At 37.7% G+C, this 19380-nt stretch overlaps 1 protein-coding gene across 1 annotated transcript in view; it reads left to right on the top strand.

Annotated features, from left to right (window-relative positions):
• The window catches only part of RTTN (rotatin), a 165762-nt gene that overhangs the window by 73454 nt on the left and 72928 nt on the right, over positions 1 to 19380 (top strand). The window contains 5 exon segments of the mRNA XM_065398735.1: positions 913 to 1067; positions 4153 to 4372; positions 8644 to 8772; positions 10292 to 10399; positions 16285 to 16443. Of these exon segments, the coding sequence (XP_065254807.1) occupies positions 913 to 1067; positions 4153 to 4372; positions 8644 to 8772; positions 10292 to 10399; positions 16285 to 16443 (771 nt within the window).

Here is a 19380-nt window from a genome sequence, read left to right as displayed (position 1 = left end):
AGATGATACTGTTAGGTTTCTACTCATATACTTCTATGATTTCAGTGTTAAGCTTATGACTTCGTAGTAATGATACTACTTAAATGGTGGTAATGCATTCTCTATTTGGACTGGCTGCTGATTGTCTGTAGCTCGTAAATAAAACTTCTTTTGAAGTGATACTATGAAAAACTGATAGTAAAATACTATTAACCAAGGATGAAGTCTGCAGTACTTTTAGGTGTTTGATCTAATAAGGTACCAGTTGCTTTATTTTCTAAACTACATGGGGCTAAAAGAAGGATAATTTATTTGGTTTTCTATCTTGGAAGAGATCCTGCATAGGGCATATCATCTGCTTTTTAAAGAGTACAAATGAAATGTAATCTAAGCATAAAAGTGAGTATTCAGCATCCAGCAGCTCCCATTGCTTTCACTTATTATGAAAATCTGACTACTTATGGAAATTGGATCACTCCATCTCCTTTAAATGGGAGCCTAAGCACTGTTGAAAAGAGAGCCCATTAAATATAAAATATATTAACAACTAAAAGCCATCAGATTGAGTCTTTCAGGAAATGTAGTCAAACAGGAGGATATAATTTGAACTAATCTCAATTGCATGTGTGTATTTTTCACATGCTTTTGGAATCTCAGGGAAATAATTCATCTGACATTTGCATTATCTTGAATAGCACTGCTTCATAATGCAGTGTACTATGACTTAATGATCAGAACTTTTCTTGTGTACTGCTTAGTAGACTGGCAGACCTAATAGAAAAGTATACATTTCAGGTTTTTAAAAGAAGTATTCATTAGTGAAATTATTAAACTACATTTTAACTTATAACAAGTGGACCAAAAAAAAATAATTCTCAGTAGACAGGGTATTAGGATAGGAATCGAAGATTTTAATGTTATTTCCCTCTTTAGAATTCAAGTTCACTTTTAGACCTTCTGGTACGACCTGAATCCCAGGAGCAGGATGAAACAGATGACGTACAGACTGCTGTCAGGCAACAACTGCAGAAAGAACTGATTGGTCTCTTTAACATGTTGCTACTCTGCTTCACATCAGTTACTAACAGGTACAGTATAAGAGGATCTGTCCACATGATTCAGGGTTCAAATATATGGTAGCTGAAATATTGTACCTCAGTAATATAATTATAAGTCCTTGGTGGCACAATAGAAAAAGATTGTAACTACATTTTTTTTAATACCCTCTATATTTAATACCCCATATATTTTTTTTAATACTCTCTCCCCCTTGTATATGATCGTGTATACTGTATGAACATAAACAGACTTATTTAGTCAAATCTGTTTTTATTTGGATCCGAAAGATCAGACTATGGCCATGCTATAAATTGGGCTACCGCTTAGACCTGGTTTATTGCTAAGTGTGAGCCTCTGAAAGAATTGATGATACAATTGCACATATTAGTTCACAACAGTCTGCCCTTTGGACAGATGTGATTATTGGCAGAGTCACCTGAGAGTTCAGATTGGTAAAAGCCGTGACATTTAGTTTAATTGTTTTAAAATAAAACAACAGCGTAAATTAATTATCAAACTGTTATTTGTTATACGTTGAAAGATTGTAACAATGATAGAAATGTTACATTAATATTACATGAACATATTGTTGCATGCATGCCTTTTTAAAGGTTGTGAAAGTATCAGAACTTGATAGTGGGTGGGATAAGGTCACTTTCCATATACAGATATTTTGCAGCTAAGGCCTTGTCTAAATGAACACTTAGTTTGTGGCAACCAGGGCTCTGAAATTACCTCTCACTAGTGTGCTGCACACTGTGTCCATGTGGACCTTGCTGCCACACACTAAAAGTTCCCTGGTGTGCTTTAATCTACTCCCAATCTACTTTAATCTACTTCAAAGCAAGGTAGGTTAAAGCGCACCAGGGAACTTCTAGTTTATGATAGCAGAATTCACATGGACAAACAGCGTGCAGCAGACTAGTGCAGAGTAGATTTATGCCCCAGTCGGCTGCAAACTAAACACTTCTGTAGACAAGCCTATGATCAAATGTAGATCTGGCCAAATTCCTTTGAATATTTGATGAAAAATGACAGTTTTTTCAGGGAAATTCTTTGCAAAATTTTCTTGCTGTTTTCTGATCAGCTGTAATTGAATACATCTTCATATAGCATACAAATGCTGATGAACAAATGTGTGGTCTTGTAGGGCTTGATCCAAAGCCAGTTGAAGTCAATGGGAGTCTTTACATTTCATTGATCTCAGTAAACTTTGGATCAGGCCCTTAAACAGCTGCATGTAACATATTTTATAATTCTTTTTAAAAAAATGAAAAATATATTGTGTAAAACCCACTAAATAAAACTGGTTAACTATAATCTTCATATCTTCAAATCTGAGGTCTCATCCCCACAGTGGCTCCCTTGCAGATAATTTTAGTAATTTCCTCCAATATTCTGTATGTATATAAAGACATGTGAAACACAGACATCTGATTAAAAACTATTCATGTTTTAGTAATTTATTGAAAGGTCACATTTCAAATTTGGGCTAATTTCTGTACTTAACAATCCGATCTAATGAATATACCAAATTTCAAGATTCTAGCTAAATGGAAACATTGGAAACTTGTTGGTAATTGTATAATCTGTTATATAGACACATTTTATATATGTGCATAGATAGGTAATAATTACAGTATGTACCAGCGCTTTTCTCCTTTTTTTAAAAAAAGGAGAAAATGATGACTTGACAAAATTTCTTTTGCCATGGCAAAAACCAGTGTTCTTTATAGGTGATTAGAGACCAAATAATTTAAGGGATCTGGGCAAGTGATGGGAGGGAAGTATCTTCAATCCTCACCGTGTAAAGTGGAAAATATGTTTGCCATTTGATGTGAGGCCCAACATTAGGCCCTTTCACTTATTCTATACTAAAATTGCTTGAGTACTTTCTACTTTTATGGAGGTTGGGGTCTGTGGTGTTGGCTATAGTATTTCTAGTTACAGCAAATAATATATTTTCAATTTGTTATCTGAGAAGGGGTAGGACTTGTCATTTCTTCTTATTAGTTGATAAAACATGCATGAGTGGATGCTGACTCTGCTGCCTTTCTGGCAGTTATTTATAAGCGAATAAGGGACATCAGAGTAATTGAGACATCATATCATCAACAAATGAGAAATCAGCAAATATTTGTTATTTAATATTACCCTATTTCTTTTTTCAGGCCTAATTATTTCAGCCACAGGCAGTTTGGCCCTTATCCCTGACTCTCAGCTCCAATAGAAGGTCTTAACCTGTTTCCACATTAATTTATGCGGTCATGGTAGTAGCAATGTGAATTTCCTATTAATTTGTCTCCATACCCTAAAGCAATAACCAGACATTTCTAACCTTATGTTTCTGCCTAAATGCATTAATAAAACTCTTTACTGCTACCTGTGGTTTTATTCAAAATATTTTTAAAATTGTACCTTTCCCAACATCAGGCCAATTTGGAATAATAATATTCACCTTATAACTAAGCTAACCACAGTTTACCTGTTTATGGTTTCTTCAAAGCAATAGTCTTTTTTTTCCCTCCAGTTCATTTTATTTTTATCTGTAACAGTGAGGAAGACATTCTTAAAAAAAAGGTGGGGGAGTTACAAAAATCCCTGCTGATCGCCACATTTTGCTTAACAGCTGGGTGCATGGCCTATAACACTGTACCATTTTTATCTGGTAGCCTGGTAGCACTTTAACTACAGGAAATGTCTCTGATACCTTTATCATCTCTAAGACCGGAGTAAATTTTTAAAGTGCAACTAGTGAAGGCGGCACTTTTTTCTTCTTCTCATAACAAGGGATCCAGAATTCTGGATTTTTCTTTCCCTCTCTTTGGTGTGTTCCTTAGTATATTACAGGGTTCTTTCTGTATTCATCCCTTTTTTATTTGAGTGAGTGATCCTAAATTTTTCAAATTGAAATTTGGGGCTTTCAGAACTGAAAAACACTTGAAGCTGCAAATGTCAAACTTTGTCCTGCTTTACCATATACAAGAGATTTTGATACCTAGACTTATAGAACTACAGGTACAATAAGATGCCATTGGCATCCAATAAAATAATACCGATTAAGTTAATTTTTATACTTCCATCTGATACATTTGCCTTTTGTATTTGGAACAGAAAAGGCTTGGAACTTACTGATTGTTTCCGAACACAGCTGGCTCTGAAACTGCTACAGTGTTTACGGGTAACAGATGCGCCCCACTTTTATGGATTGCCTTCTTTGGAGAGAACGTTACGAGGAATGGTCCATGTCACTGCACACCCAGGCTGGAGTTCATACTCTGCAACAACTGAGCCATTCACAATTTGTATGAAATATTTGACAGGTCTTCTTGAGGTAAGTAACTTATGTTATCACTTGTATTTTGGTGGTAGCAATAATAAAACAAGGTACATATTACTCTTGTGTGTTTTGTTAAATGATATATGATTATTGGGAAATTTTACTTGGTAATCTTGTGACACAGTGATTTCAGTGAAAACGGAACAGTGAATGAATTCTGGGTGTGTGTCCGCCATGCAAGTTGCAGGGAAGGAGTATCGAATAAAAAAATATTTAACTTCACCAGTTAGAAATAAAAAAATAACTTATGAGTGGTGGAGTGAAGCAGATCCATTTTGACCAGTTTGAAATTGTATATTTTAATGTCTTTGTGTTTGATAAGTTCGCCATATTTGATCCTCTACTGGACCTTTTAAGAAGACCTTATGAGGTGTACATGTTGAGTATCACCACTCACTTATTTTTAAGTGAGCTGCTAAGTTATTTGTGCATGAAGGTTCAGCGTGGTCTTCCCCCTCTGTGCACTTTGGTCTTTACCCTGTTCTAAATGAAATTAATGATAAAATTCCTTTGACATAATTACGTAGGATTGATTCCTTTATGAACTTAGTAAAAGTCTATGCAAAATGTACTGTGCATATATAATTTTCAAAGAATCTAATTGGTGAAATCAAAATTAATTTAATCCAAAACAACTCAAGTCTATGCCAGATATCAACTTTTGATGCTCAGTTTTTCTGGCTTCAGGGCTGTTCAAAACAAAAGTTGTTTTTATAATGTCCTCACTGCATATTAAGAGGTGGGGTCCTTTATCTGGCTGGAAGGAGAAGGTGAATTACCCTTTTAACTGCATGCACAGGGCTTTTCCGGCAGGTTGGTAGGAAGAGGGTTGTTGCCCCCATTAAGGCCCCTCTTCTACGTTCTCCTCTTCCTTCCTCTCCCCCCCCCCGGTACAATTACCTGTTCAGGTAAAGAAGCAGGACACAGTACAGCCAGAACAGGTCGGTGGGGGGGCGGGGACGACTGCCTCCTCCCCATAACAGCTGACTGAAGATAGGGGTGTAATTACACCCAAGGCAGTTCTGGCAAAGCCGTCTTTAACTTGGACAAGGCTAGCAGCACCCACAGTTCCACCTATGGAAGTGGTTAAAATACCAGACTTTATGGTTACCTGCTGTGGGCATTATGCTAGACATGGCTCTTCTCGGAGGTCTGGGAAGGCATTTTCTCTCACCACCAGATTGGCTGAGGTAAGGTGGATTTTTAGCCTCCCCTCAGTGAGTTAGGGCTTGGAAAGGAGGATTAGGCCATTAGGGGTTAATGTCGCAACTCGTTATGTAAGCTTGTGGCAAAATGTCCAGAGCAGGTACTCTGTATGGAATGGGTACAATGATCAGGTAAATTGGATTGGTAAAGGATTTAAAGGAAGAATCCTTTTAAAGGAGCAGAGAAAGGGGATTTGGGGTTCCTATTACTGATATGGCAGGGAGTCAGCCCCTCCCTTATAGCTCCCTTCTTAACCCCCATACAAGGAGGGGGTGATGGGGTTAAAGTAGTGGGGTCAGTGAGATCTGGATTGGGAAGAGGGAAGCCTGATGGCAGCCCCCAGAGTATATGGAAACACATATAGAATTACCTCCACTGTACAGTCTTATCTGGTGTGTAATCCCACATATTTAATTAAATTAAAACCATATCCAGTGCCTCCTACTCTTCTTTTGGCATAGCTAGACAGTGGAGAGAGGTTTTTTCTTCCTATTTTTTTTATCTCCAATATGGCAAAAAATAAACTGAAGACTAAACTGTGGAATGTAAATGTTCTGGGTGGACACTAAAACCAATCTGTAGTGACAAGTATTAGTCTAAATTAAAAACAAATCAATCCAATTTGTGTTGCTCTGTTGTCTCATTTTTGTACCTGTTAGTTTCAGACAAGAGTATCACTAAATTATAGGAGGTAAATAAGGCTAGTGATTTTTCAAAATCAGTGTGTCCTTTGTCTGTTGGACTGAGTTTTATAATTAAGAAATACAAAAGAGAAAAATACACAGGATGTCTGCCTATTGGCAAAAGTTCTTTAGAAATGCAAAAAAAGAAAACCTTGGTAAGTAGGTAAGATAGCGGTAAACTAGGGAAAGCATAGTGGGCTAAAGGAATAATTTCATGTTTGTAAGCCCCAAACCCTCATTTTCTGGTCCCTTCATTTGTTGTCTGGCTATGAAAATATTTCCTTCTTCTCTCCCCCCGCCCCCTTCCCAAATAACCCAACTTATCTGTCTTCTAAAATAAAATATTACAGATAATTTAGTACTCTTAAGTAATCTACATTACTATAAGAATAGTTGCAAAGTGGAGGAAAACCGTTTGTCTAGATTTTAACTTTGGTCTTCAAACAGGTTATCATAAAGAGTGAAAAAAGAGATACATCAGAAGTTATTCTTTAAGATTCAAATTTTAAACATTGTCGACAGCTTTGATAGCTCTCTGAAAAGACTATTCTGATAGAAACATTTTACTTTTAATCTAATTGTCAGCTTCTGAAATAACTGAAGACAGTCAATGAATATCTGGAAGTCCTGCAAACAACTGATTACTATAAATCAAGTTGTGATGAAACAAAAACATAGAGTTCAACAGCTGATTTAGCAAGTTGGCAAGTTCCTAAAGTGGAAGTAAAATAGTTGGATCCGTTTGATTGATGAAAGCTTCAGATGGGAGTCTAGAATAAAAAATGACAGGTTTCAGAGTAGCAGCCGTGTTAGTCTGTATCCGCAAAAATAACAGGAGTACTTGTGGCACCTTAGAGACTAACAAATTTATTAGAGCATAAGCTTTCGTGGGCTACAACCCACTTCTTCGGATGCATAAGTGGGTTGTAGCCCACGAAAGCTTATGCTCTAATAAATTTGTTAGTCTCTAAGGTGCCACAAGTACTCCTGTTATTTTTGCGGATACAGACTAACACGGCTGCTACTCTGAAACCTGTCATTATGCAAGGCACTGCATTTAGCCGTATGGAGTGGAAATCCATCAACTTCATGATATGCATCCGAAGAAGTGGGTTGTAGCCCACGAAAGCTTATGCTCTAATAAATTTGTTAGTCTCTAAGGTGCCACAAGTACTCCTGTTATTTTTGTAGAATAAAAAATGGGACCAAGATTATAGATGGTGTCACGTGATAGAAAGTGGTCATAGGTAACAGCTAGGATGAAGGCAACAAGGAACTAATTGCTAACATTTAGGTCCTGTCTGCAGTAAGTTTCATGCAATTTCAAGTGAACCAAATATAACAGATAACTTAATAGTGGGTTGGTTTGGGGTTTTTATGGAAGGGGGTGGCTTGAAGGAACAGGCAAATGGGCAAGTTATAATAGCAATGTTTTTGGTGGAAAATGTTCTTTAGGTGTAATTCTTACACCTGATGGTTACATCAGTTTTGTGACCATATCACTGTTTAGCAGGTTTTGATGTTTAAAATTAAAATTTCTATTTATATCAGTGCAAGTCAAAATAAACTGCCCAATATAAACCCTCTTTCTGTAGTGTAAGTTTTGTACAAAGCGCCAACAACTAAACACAAAAGCTTTTTTTACAGAAAGCTTCTTGTAATAACCAATTTACTTTTTAGCAAGAAGTACAGCATTATCCGCACCATTCCCTTTATTTGAGAACCAAGATAGCCATAAATAATTTCTTCATAATATTGGAAAGCTGGCTATCCAACAGACAATTATGAAGAGCTACAAAATATTTTAATTGACTGCCATAACTGAAAAGTATGTGTGTCTTTATCAGCCATGCAAAAGATGTTTTGTTTTTAAGTTATCCAAAGGGGGTGTTTTAATACAAAATAGTAACTTGGGACATAGGGTTTGTGGCAAGCTGGATATGTGAATTAGCCAAGGCTAAAAATTGAACATGTTTAGCAAAACAATACATTGTAATCCCAGGCATACTAATACAAGACTCAGAACAAAAACACCTGATCATGAATAACTGTCAAACCACATAAAAGATCCATTCGGTAACTGGCCTATAGACAAATGAAGGACACTGCGGACCTGAATGAGAGCCAAGAGAAGAGCAGGACATTGAACACTGGGGTACAGCCTTATCATAAATGAACCTCTGACCAAGTAGCTTGTTATACTAGAAATGTAAGGTATTTCTAAAATTGCAGGTAAAGGCTGCTATTTGCACTTAGTCATGATTTAAATTAACTGAAGTCTGCAGGACTGTTTGTATTTATCTATGTATTCCTCATAGTAAAGCCACCATGAAATTATGTTGTATTATTTTATTTTTATTTTTTATTTTATTACAGGTCATCTCATCTTTTTATGTTGAATGGGGAGGAAATGCTATGTCCTTCATGGGCAAAGGTGTCACAAAGAGCACAGTACTTTGCTTGCTTCACTTGTCCCATGAAATGATGTCTCAAGCCAAAAATATGGTGAGAGCACTAAAAGCTGCCCTTAGTTTTTCATCTGTGTAATTTAAGCATTGACACATTGTTACTGACAGAGTTCAAACCGACAGTCTAGTTTTGTTTGCCTTTAGAGAGCAGAAAATTGAATTTTAACTGATGTTTTCCTTGGAAATGTGATGCTTTAAATTACTGAATTTGAATACTAGAGAATGCTAATATCACTATTTTAAGTGTACCACATATACTAGCTAAGGTCCAGTCCTGCTAACCTTACTTACTGAGCAGTATCACTCTGCAAGTAGTCCTTCTGATTTAAGAGGAACTACTTGCAGAATGAGGTACTATTCAAAGGCAAGGATGGAAAATCAGGGCTAAAAGTATGGTATTTACTTCTAAAATAATTGTGTAATAAGGATAGTGTCTTCAAAATTATTTTAAATGAGGTTACTTCTGGTACTTGGAAACCGTACTGGTTGAATAAAAATACCTTGATTTGCCCAACAGTTCTGAAAATGAAGGTTCTTTTAACAGAATGCTGCACAATATTAAAACTTGCTTATGGTAGTGTTGATGTACAAGATGCTGATTCAAGAAAGTCCTGAAACATGTTCTTAACATTAAATGTGTGAGTGAGTCCCATTAAATTTAAGACCGTGCTTAAGCTTTGTGGTGTATCAGAGCCTAAATAAACACATTGAGGTTCTGGACTCTTCTATTAAATGTCTTAAGTCTTTGTGCAGATGTAGATAATCTATAAAGTTGCTTAGGTGCTTATGTGAAAAATTAAACTGGCTAAAATGCCTACTAATGAGTATGGTTTGATTTTGTTTAATTAAATCCTTATAATGTATCCCCCAAATGTGCTTGTGACCATATTCTGTAAATTGCAGTTTTTTAGGGTTAAGAGTAAGGTGGAAGTCATGGTCCTGAGCTTAAACTGGCTAAAAGCAAAGCCAGAATTTTACTATAATCCATTTTGGGAGACTAAAATCCAGAATAAGAATGCTCTCTGTTAAGAATGAAAAAAAATTAGTTCAGGAAGTTCACACTGGGTTCAGATAGCAGATGTTTTTAATTCTGCTACCCTTACTCATGTTGCATAGTATTTTACACTGGAAATATCCCCAATAAAATAAAGGAGGCTCCTGGTGAAGTAAAGGACTACACAGTTCAAGAATAGTAAAGTTAGTGTCTTGGATAGCATTTCTCACTTGTGCAGGTAATAGACAGAATTAAGCATTTATTTCTCAGCATTTATTTTTCTTTGTTAATTTAGAAACCATTATACCATATTAAGACAATAGTCTTGTCTTACAGACAAGTACATTTTTCATTTTAATTTTGTTTATAATGCAAAAAGTGTTTTATACCACACAGTAATATTGTTAAGCTTTACATTTTGCCTCCAGAATCTTTGCCATACAATATTAGTGCTTTGTACTGAAATAAAGAAAAAAAAATAGTTTATATAGTTGGAGGGAAGAGGTTATTTGAACAGTTACTGTCTGAAACAAATCCTTTTTTTTTTTTTTTTTCTGATCAGGACTGGGTGTCTCTCTGGTTCTTGCCTTACGATAAAAGTGAAGAACAAGTTCCTTCTCGGCTTGGTCTGGCATGGCTAGTTCCATTATGGGTAGATAGAGATCCTGAGGTTAGTGTACTCTGGCATAAAACTGTTGCTCCAAGATTAAGAAACAAATATATTACAAATCTAAAAATTATGTTTAATATTGAGACTTAACTAACGTGTCATAATTTTAAATGTGTGTTTTAAAAAAGTATTCTAAAGAGTAATCACTGTTAGAATTTTTCTGTCAAAGCATCTTAAAATGAATCCCTATCCTCTAGGGCTGTCAAGTGATTAAAAAAATTAATCACATGATTAATCGCGCTGTTAATAATAGAATACCATTTATTTAAATATTTTTGGATGTTTTCTACATTTTCAAATGTATTGATTTCAATTACAACACAGAATACAAAGTGTACAGTGCTCACTTTATATTTATTTTTGATTATAAATATTAGCACTGTAAAAAACAAAATAAATAGTATATTTCAATTCACCTTATACAAGTACTGTACTGCAATCTCTTTATAATGAAAGTTGAACTTACGAATGTAGAATTATGTACAAAAAAAAAAACTGCATTCAAAAATAAAACAATGTAAAACTTTAGAACCTACAAGTCCACTCAGTTCTACTTCAGCCAATCACTCAGAAAAACAAGTTTGGTTACATTTGCAGGAGATAATGCTGCCCGCATCTTGTTTACAATGTCACCTGAAAGTGAGAACAGGCATTCACCTGGCACTGTTGTAGCCAGCATCGCAAAATATTTATGTGCCAGATACGCTAAAGATTCATATGTCCCTTCATGCTTCAACCACCATTCCAGAAGACATGCGTCCATGCTGATGACGGGTTCTGCTCGATAACGATCCAAAGCAGAGTGGACAAACACATGTTTATTTTCATCATCTGAGTCAGATGCCACCAGCAGAAGGTTGATTTTCTTTTTTGGTGGTTCGGATTCTGTAGTTTCTGCATCGGAGTGTTGCTTTTTTAAGACTTCTGAAAGCATTCTCCACACCTCGTCCCTCTCAGATTTTGGAAGGCACTTCAGATTCTTAAACCTTGGGTCGAGTGCTGTATCTATCCTTAGAAATCTAACATTGGTACCTTCTTTGCGTTTTGTCAAATCTGCTGTGACTGTGTTCTTAAAATGAACATGTGCTGGATCATAATCCGAGACTGCTATAACATGAATTATATGGCAGAATGCAGGCAAAAAAGAACAGGACACATACAGTTCTCCCCCAAGGAATTCAGTCACTAATTTAATTAACACATTGTTTTTTTTTACGAGCATCATCAGCATGGAAGCATGTTCTCTGGAATGGTGGCCGAAGCATGAAGGGGCATACGAATGTTTAAAACATCTGGCACGTAAATACCTTGCAATGCCAGCTACAAAAGTGTCATGCGAACGCCTGTTCTCACTTTCAGGTGATATTGTACATAAGAAGCAGTCAGCAGTATCTCCCGTGAATATAAACAAACTTGTTTGTCTTAACAATTGGCTGAAGAAGAAATAGGACTGAGTGGACTTGTAGGCTTTAAAGTTTTACATTGTTTTGTTTTTGAGTGCAGTTATGTAACCAAAAAAAAAATCTACATGTGTAAGTTGCACTTTCACAATAAAGAGATTGCACTACAGTACTTGTATGAGGTGAATTGAAAAATATTTTCTTTTGTTTTATTTTTACAGTACAAATATTTGTAATAAAAATAATATAAAGTGAGTACTGTACACTTTGTATTCTGTGTTTTAATAGAAATCAATATATTGAAAATATGGAAAAACATCCAAAAAGATTTAATAAATTGCAATTGGTATTCTATTGTTTAACAGCGCAATTAACTGCGATTAATCGACAGCCCTACTATTCTCATTTCTCTGTCTCCCCTCACCTTCCATTCTTTTCCTGATAATCCAGGATAGTTGTTTCTGGGGTCTTTCCATGGAAGAGATTTATTTGCATTAGTTTAACTAGGCAGAAACATTTTTAAATGCTCTTTTAAAAAAGTTGTTTGCAGTGCTGTTGTAGCGTATTGGTCCCAGGATATTAGAGAGACAAGGTGGATGATGTAATATCTGCTATTGGACCATCTTCTGCTCATGAAAGAGACAAGCTTTCAAGCTTACACAGAGCTCTGCTTCAAGTCTGGGAATGTTATTCAGGGCATGGCTACACTTTCAGATGTAGAGCGCTTTGAGTTAAACCAGCCATCATAGAGCGCAGTAGGGAAAGCGCTGCAGTCTGTCCACACTGACAGCTTCAAGTGCACTGGCGTGGCCACATTTGCTGCACTTGCAGCGGCATTGGGAGCGGTGCATTATGGGCAGCTATCCCAGCATGCAAGTGACTGCAACTTGCTTTTCAAATGGGAAGGGTGGGGTGGAGTGTGACAGGGAGTGTGTTGTGTGTATGTGGGGGGAGAGAGTGGGTTTCTGGGGAGCTGAGAGCGTGTCATCCTGCTGTCTTGTAAGTTCAGACAGCAGCAGACCCCTCCCTCCCCTCCCCCCGCCCCTCTCTCTCTCACTCACTCACACACACACACACTCCACACTAATGGTTGCTTTGTCTCGGGGCAGCTAAGCATCCGGTTGTCAGAAACGGAGCTTTCAAAGAGCATATCTGCATTCCTGCTGCGATTCAAAGACAAGAGTGGCCACTTGACTTAAGGGGATTATGGGACGTTACCGGAGGCCAATCAGAGGGCAGTAATGCAACTCCCCATTCACACTGGTGCTGCAGCGCTCCAGCGGGGGCACAGCAAACGTTATTCCACTCGCCGAGGTGGAGTACCAGCAGCGCTGTAGCCGCGGAGTCAGAGCGCTCTACGTGCCTTGCCAGTGTGGACGGGTAGTGAGCTAGTGCACCCGGGGCTCCTTTATTGCGCTGTAACTCGCAAGTGTAGCCAAGCCCTAAGTGTCACAGCTAAATACAAGAGTGGAACCAATAAGGAATTAACATATGTTGCAATAGACCATTTGAAGTGGTCAATTAACTTCTGCAGTCCTAGGACGAAGGTGGATTAGTGAGTTGCAGATTGTTGTAATGCGCCATAAATCCAGTCTTTATTAAGTCCATGATTTTTGGTGTCTAGCAGAGTTATGAATTTAAGTTCCCAGGCTTGTGTTTTGAAGGTGTGCAGGTTTCCTTTGAGAACAAGGACTGAGAGGTCAGATATGGAGTGGAAAGTGTTCTCCCGAGGTGATACGGTGTTTTTGTCTTTTATCATTTTTCTGTGTGAGTGCATTCAAGAGCATAGTGATTGTCTTGTTTCACCCACATAGTTGTTGTTGGGGCAGTTAGTACACTGGATGAGGTACACCACATGTTGTGATAGGCATGTGTAGGACTCATGGATCTTGAAAGGTGTGTTGGAGGGGTATTGATCATTGTAGCATGGGAGATGATATGTCTGCAGGTTTTGCGTCTGTTTTTATGGCAGGGTCTGATGCCACCTTGAGTTGGTGAATCCTGAGCTGTGGGGAGCTTGCTTCTGATGTTGAGTTTGGAGAGATTGTTTGAAGACCAGAAGAGAGGATCGGGTAAGATTTCTTTCAGAATGTGGTATCCATCAAGTATGGGTTGTAATTGTTTAATGATAACCTATATGGGCTTCAGGGTGGGGTGGTATGTGACAACTAGGGACGTTCAGTCAGAAGTTTTTTGTTTGTCTTTTGTTTTTCCTGTGTTGAAGTAGGTTCTCTCAGAATATTTGGATGGCCCGTTCCATGATGGTGTCCTTGTTTAGTAAAGGCAGTTTTAAGTGTGTTAATTTGTGTATCCTGGGTTTTCTTCTTGGAGCATATTTCTGTGGTATCTGAGTGCCTGACTGTAGATAACTAATTTCTTGGGGTGGTTACTAAATCAGTGAAGGTAAGAGGGGTGATCCATGAGTTTCTTGATATACTTCCATTGTTGAAGCTGATCATGGTGTCCAGGAAGTGCATGTTGGTGTGGGACTGTTTTAGAGAGAGTTTGATGGATGAGTGGTGGTGGTTGAAGTTTTGGTGGAAATCTATGAGGGAGTTTAGGATATCTTCCCAGAGGATGCCAATATCATTGATGTGTCTCCGGTATATCATTGGTTTTGTGGTGCATTTGACCAGATATTCTTCCTCACGGTGGCCCATTGGGAAGTCATTCTAGTACCCGTGGCTGATTTAAAACAAAACAAAACACTGTGTCACCTATGGGCAAGCACTTCTTACAAAATAATCATTCCATACCGGTCTTTGTCTTCAAAGGAAACCTTCACTACACCTTCATAAGACAAGACTGGGAACTTAAACTGATAACTCTGCTAGACACCAAAAATCATGGACTTAATAAAGACTGGATTTATGGCTTGTTACAACAATCCGCAATCCACTGACCTTCCTTTGTCCAGCTACTGTAGAGGTGTTAACTGCCCACTGAATGGTCTCTTACAATATGAGTTAACTCCTTATTGGTTTCATCTTTGTATTTAGCTATGACATTGATTACCTTCCCCAGACCTGAGAAAGAGCTCTGCATAAACTTGAAAGCTTGTTTCTTTCATCAACAGAAGTTGGTCCAATAAAAGATATTACCTCAGCCACCTTGTCTCTACTTAAAAAAAAGTTCCTATTAGCATGACTTTCACAAAAATTTAAAGCAAATATGCTCAGACCCAAACTATCAAGAACATTTTATTTAAAACTGATTATCTGGAACTTTACATATACAATTCCAGGACAGGCTCACTCTGAAAAGTAACTAGATAATGCCGCCATCTTACTCATCATATCTGCTTTCTATGTGTATTCAGTCCTATTGCCTTATTTTAGCAACTATCTTTGGTTTGATCTTTAGTGGCAGTTAGATGACACTATGATGGTGGGCACCAGAGATGAATCTAAACAGAAAATTTGGGGCTTGCTGCCTTTTTTTCACAAAATGTTATGACCACATTGACGAGAGGACTGTCTGAGGGGGTATTTCGTATTTTACAGTTTGGGTAACAAGGTGTTCATGAACAACTCACTATCCATATTTAGTCAGGGATACAGTCATAGTAACCTACTTACAAAAACAGTGTATAAACAGCTTTGATCAGCCAGGTTTCAAGTCTAGTTTAAACACTGGCGCCATTTACAATTAAAAAGAATATTCAGGTGTTCTTCTTTCATATGACATTTTTAAGATGTTTGTAGGCTTCAGATAAGGCATCTGCATCCATTTTCATACTGAGCAGTTAATATTAAATGGTGAATGCTGTGCTATTTTGTTTATATTTGTTAATGAAAATATATATACAATAAAATGCTCCTTTTATATAGTGCAGGGATCGGCAACCTTTGGCACACAGCTCTCCAGGGTAAGCACCCTGGCGGGCCGGGCCAACTTGTTTACCTGCCGCGACTGCAGGTTCGGCTGATCGCGGCTCCCACTGGCCGCAGTTCGCCATCCCAGGCCAATGGGGGCGGCGGGAAGTGGCGTGGGCCGAGGGATGTGCTGGCCGCCGCTTGCCGCCGCCCCCATTGGCCTGCAGCGGCGAACCGCGACCAGTGGGAGCTGCGATTGGCCGAACCTATGGATGTGGCAGGTAAACAAACCAGCCAGGCCCGCCAGGGTGCTTACCCTGGTGAGCCGCGTGCCGAAGGTTGCCGATCCCTGATATATATAGTGTTACAAAAATAGAGGTGTGCACAACCCTGAGACCACTTAAAGATGTTCACATTTTTTTTTAACTTTCTAGACATGCCTGATCTGTTTGTTAGATGGAGAGAATTATCTCATCCAGATACTGAAAGCTATGTTGTTGGTCTTTTATATGCTCTTCTATGATAATACAAGTAATTCATTAGTAGCTGTTCAAGAGAATTTAGAGATAATGACGACTGCATGCTTTATTATAAAGGTTTCAGAATGAACTATGAAATATTAACATTTCATACAATGAAATGCAGGTTCTTTCTTGCTAAAATGTTCCAGGTAAGGTTCACCTCCCTTGGAATTGGATCAGCTCTTACATCTCTTGAATTAGGATGCATTGCTTTAGCAGACAGCTGTCAGAACATTTCAGGAGGGTTATGGGGAACAGTGATAAACATTCTTCTGGACCAATCGGAATGTAGCATGGTACGCAGAGAGGTATGTCTTTGTCCTCCTATTGGCCATGAATACACATTTCTCTTATGAATGTATCTTCAGGGGAAAAAATAGTACAAGATGCTTCCTTTGTAAGCTGTTACTGAGAGGAAAGCTTCCAAGACTTTATCTCAGGTGGCACAACATTCCTGCTGCCTTGTAAGTTAAATGCTACCTAATGAAAATACATCTTTTTCTTGTCTTGTCTTAGCATTCGCTTGAAAAGCACCAGAGACATGACTACTAATGTAAAGCAGAAGTAATTTGTTTCAGTGATATGCTAGTCTCAGTGGGGTCATAAAAATAATGAGTTGCATACAAAGATATTGTCTGCTGTTACTTTCTTTAACCTTATAAGAATAATCTCTAGCCATTCTTGCTATACATTTTTATAGCATCTTGACGTCTAGACTGCAAATGGTTTTAAGTTCATTTTGATATGGTATGTAATGCAGAGGCTTTTCTTGTCTGCTTTTCTCCATGTTAAAAGAACTTAAAGGTTGGGTTCACTTTATGCTCATTACTTAACTTTGCACATTAAACTGTGTATTTTTCTTTTATTAAACAGAAAAGTGTATCAAAATATTTATTGGTAATAAGTGACACACGTGCTACGGATTATAAATTAGAATCTTAATCCTCTGAGGTTAGAGACCACTTTCACATTGGTAGCTAACACCACAGCACTGTGTAAAATAAGCTATTACATTATACGTACAATTTGTATTTATTATCCAGTAGCTGCTTACTTAATTTAAATAGTTTAAAAAAGGACTCTAGAAGTCTGTCTTTTCACGTTATTCAATGGGTGGTTTGTAAGCAACAAAAACTGCAAGGTGATGACTAGTAGTTTGTCTATTGCTAGCTAAGGACACCATGATACTCAAATATAAAGCACAAAGTTATGTACGCTTTCAAAACCAGTGTATTCTACTGGTCTTTGTTGCAACTTCTGTTAAATTCTGGAATATGCTCAAATTTTATTTATACGTTGATACTTTAAGGTTGATGCATTGGTCATGGAGAAGCATCAGAGGTATATTTTGCCCAGCGTAACAGGTATATCTAATACCTTAAGCAATGAAGCATCTCACCTTTAAATAGAAAATTCTTATTTCTTGTTTGTTGATAAACCATTCTCAGGATACCTCTCATAGACTGGGAGAAAGCTTTATGAACAGTTCAGCAATTGAGCTGTCGGAGTGCATCCCTAGACAGATGTTTGTCCAACCTGTGCTTAAAAACATCCATTGATGAGGATTCCGCAGCCTCCCTGGAAGCCTATTCCAGGACTTAACTTTCTAATTATAAGAGTAGTTTTCCCTAATATCTAACCTAAATCTCCCTTGCTGCAGATTAAGTCCATTATTTCTTGTCCTGCCTTTTAGTGGATATGGAGAACAATGAATCACCATCCTCTTTATAACAGCCTTTAACATATTTGAAGACTGTTATAAGGTCTCCGCCCCGCCCCCTGTCAGTCTTCTTTTCTCAAGACTAAGCATGCCTAGTTTCTTAACCTTTCCTATAGGCCATGTTTTCTAAACCTCTTATAATTTTTGTTGCTGTCCTGTGGACTCTATCTCCAAATTCTCCACATCATTTTTAAAGGGTAGAGCCCAAAACTGGACATAGTACTCCAGCTGAGGCCTCCCCAGTGCTAAGTAGAGAGGACAGTTACCTCCCGGATATTATGCACAACACTGCTGTTAATATACTCCAGAATAATATTACCCTTTTTCACTACTGTGTCACATTGTTGGCTGATATTCAATTTGTGATTCATTATAACTCCCAGGTCTTTTTCTGCAGTATTACCACCTAAGCCAGTTATTCCCCATTGTGTGTAGTTGGGAATTTGATTTTCCCTTCCTAAGTGTAGTACTTTTGCACTTGTCTTTATTGAATTTCATCTTGTTGATTTCAGATCAGTTCTCTAATTTGTCAAGGTCATTTTGAATTCTTATCCTATCCTCCAAAGTGCTTGCAACCCCTCTGAGCTTGGTGTCATCCACAAATTTGATGTCTACTCTCCACTCCATTATCCATTCATTAATGAAAATATTGAATAGTACTAGACCCAATACTAACCCCTGTGGGACACTATTAGATACGCCCTCCGTTTGGTAGTGAATCATTGATAACTACTCTTGAGTATGGTCTGTCAACCAATTTTGCGCTCATCTTATAATCATTTCATCTTGATCATATTTCCCTGATTTGCTCATGAAAATATCATGTGGGACTGTGTCAAAAGCCTTACTAAAATCAAGATGTATCCTGTCTACTGCTTACCCCTATCCCTTAAACCGTAACCCTGTCAAAGAAGGAAATTAGGTTGGTTTCTGGCTATTCCTTGTAACCCTACTATCCTCTTGGCCCTTACAAATTGATAGTTTAATATTTTGTTCCAGTTTCTTTCCAGGTATAAAAGTTAGACTGACTGATCTATAATGCCTTGGTTGTCTTTGTTCCCCTTTTTGAAGATAGGTGCTATGTTTGTCCTTCTCCAGTCCTCTTGGACCTCACCGACCTCCATGAATTCTCAAAAATAAATTTACTAATGGTTCTGCTAGTCCCTTAAATACCCTGGGATGAATTCCATCAGGGCTTGCTGTCTTGATTACATCTAACTTACTTAAATATACTTTCACCTGTTCTTTCCCTATTTTGGCTTGTGTTTCTTTCCCCTTGTTGTTAATATTAATTGTGTTGAGCATCTGGTCAGCATTAACATTTTTAGTGAAGGCTGAAGCAAAACAGGCATTAAGAAATTCAGCCTTCTTGAAATGAAGCTATAGGTTTGTTCTGATATCTCAACTCAGAGCTAGACAAACACTGATCCAAACGGGGGTGAATCTGAGAACCATTTATGAATTTAATGTAACACACTTCTCAAAAACGAAATAGCAATTTTGCTTCTCTGTTTTCCTTATAGCC

This window comes from Emys orbicularis, chromosome 2 (genome assembly GCF_028017835.1).
Source record: "Emys orbicularis isolate rEmyOrb1 chromosome 2, rEmyOrb1.hap1, whole genome shotgun sequence".
Taxonomy (NCBI): Eukaryota; Metazoa; Chordata; order Testudines; family Emydidae; genus Emys; species Emys orbicularis.
Note: the sequence above shows the minus strand (reverse complement) of the source record. Positions and strands in the feature narration are given on the sequence as shown.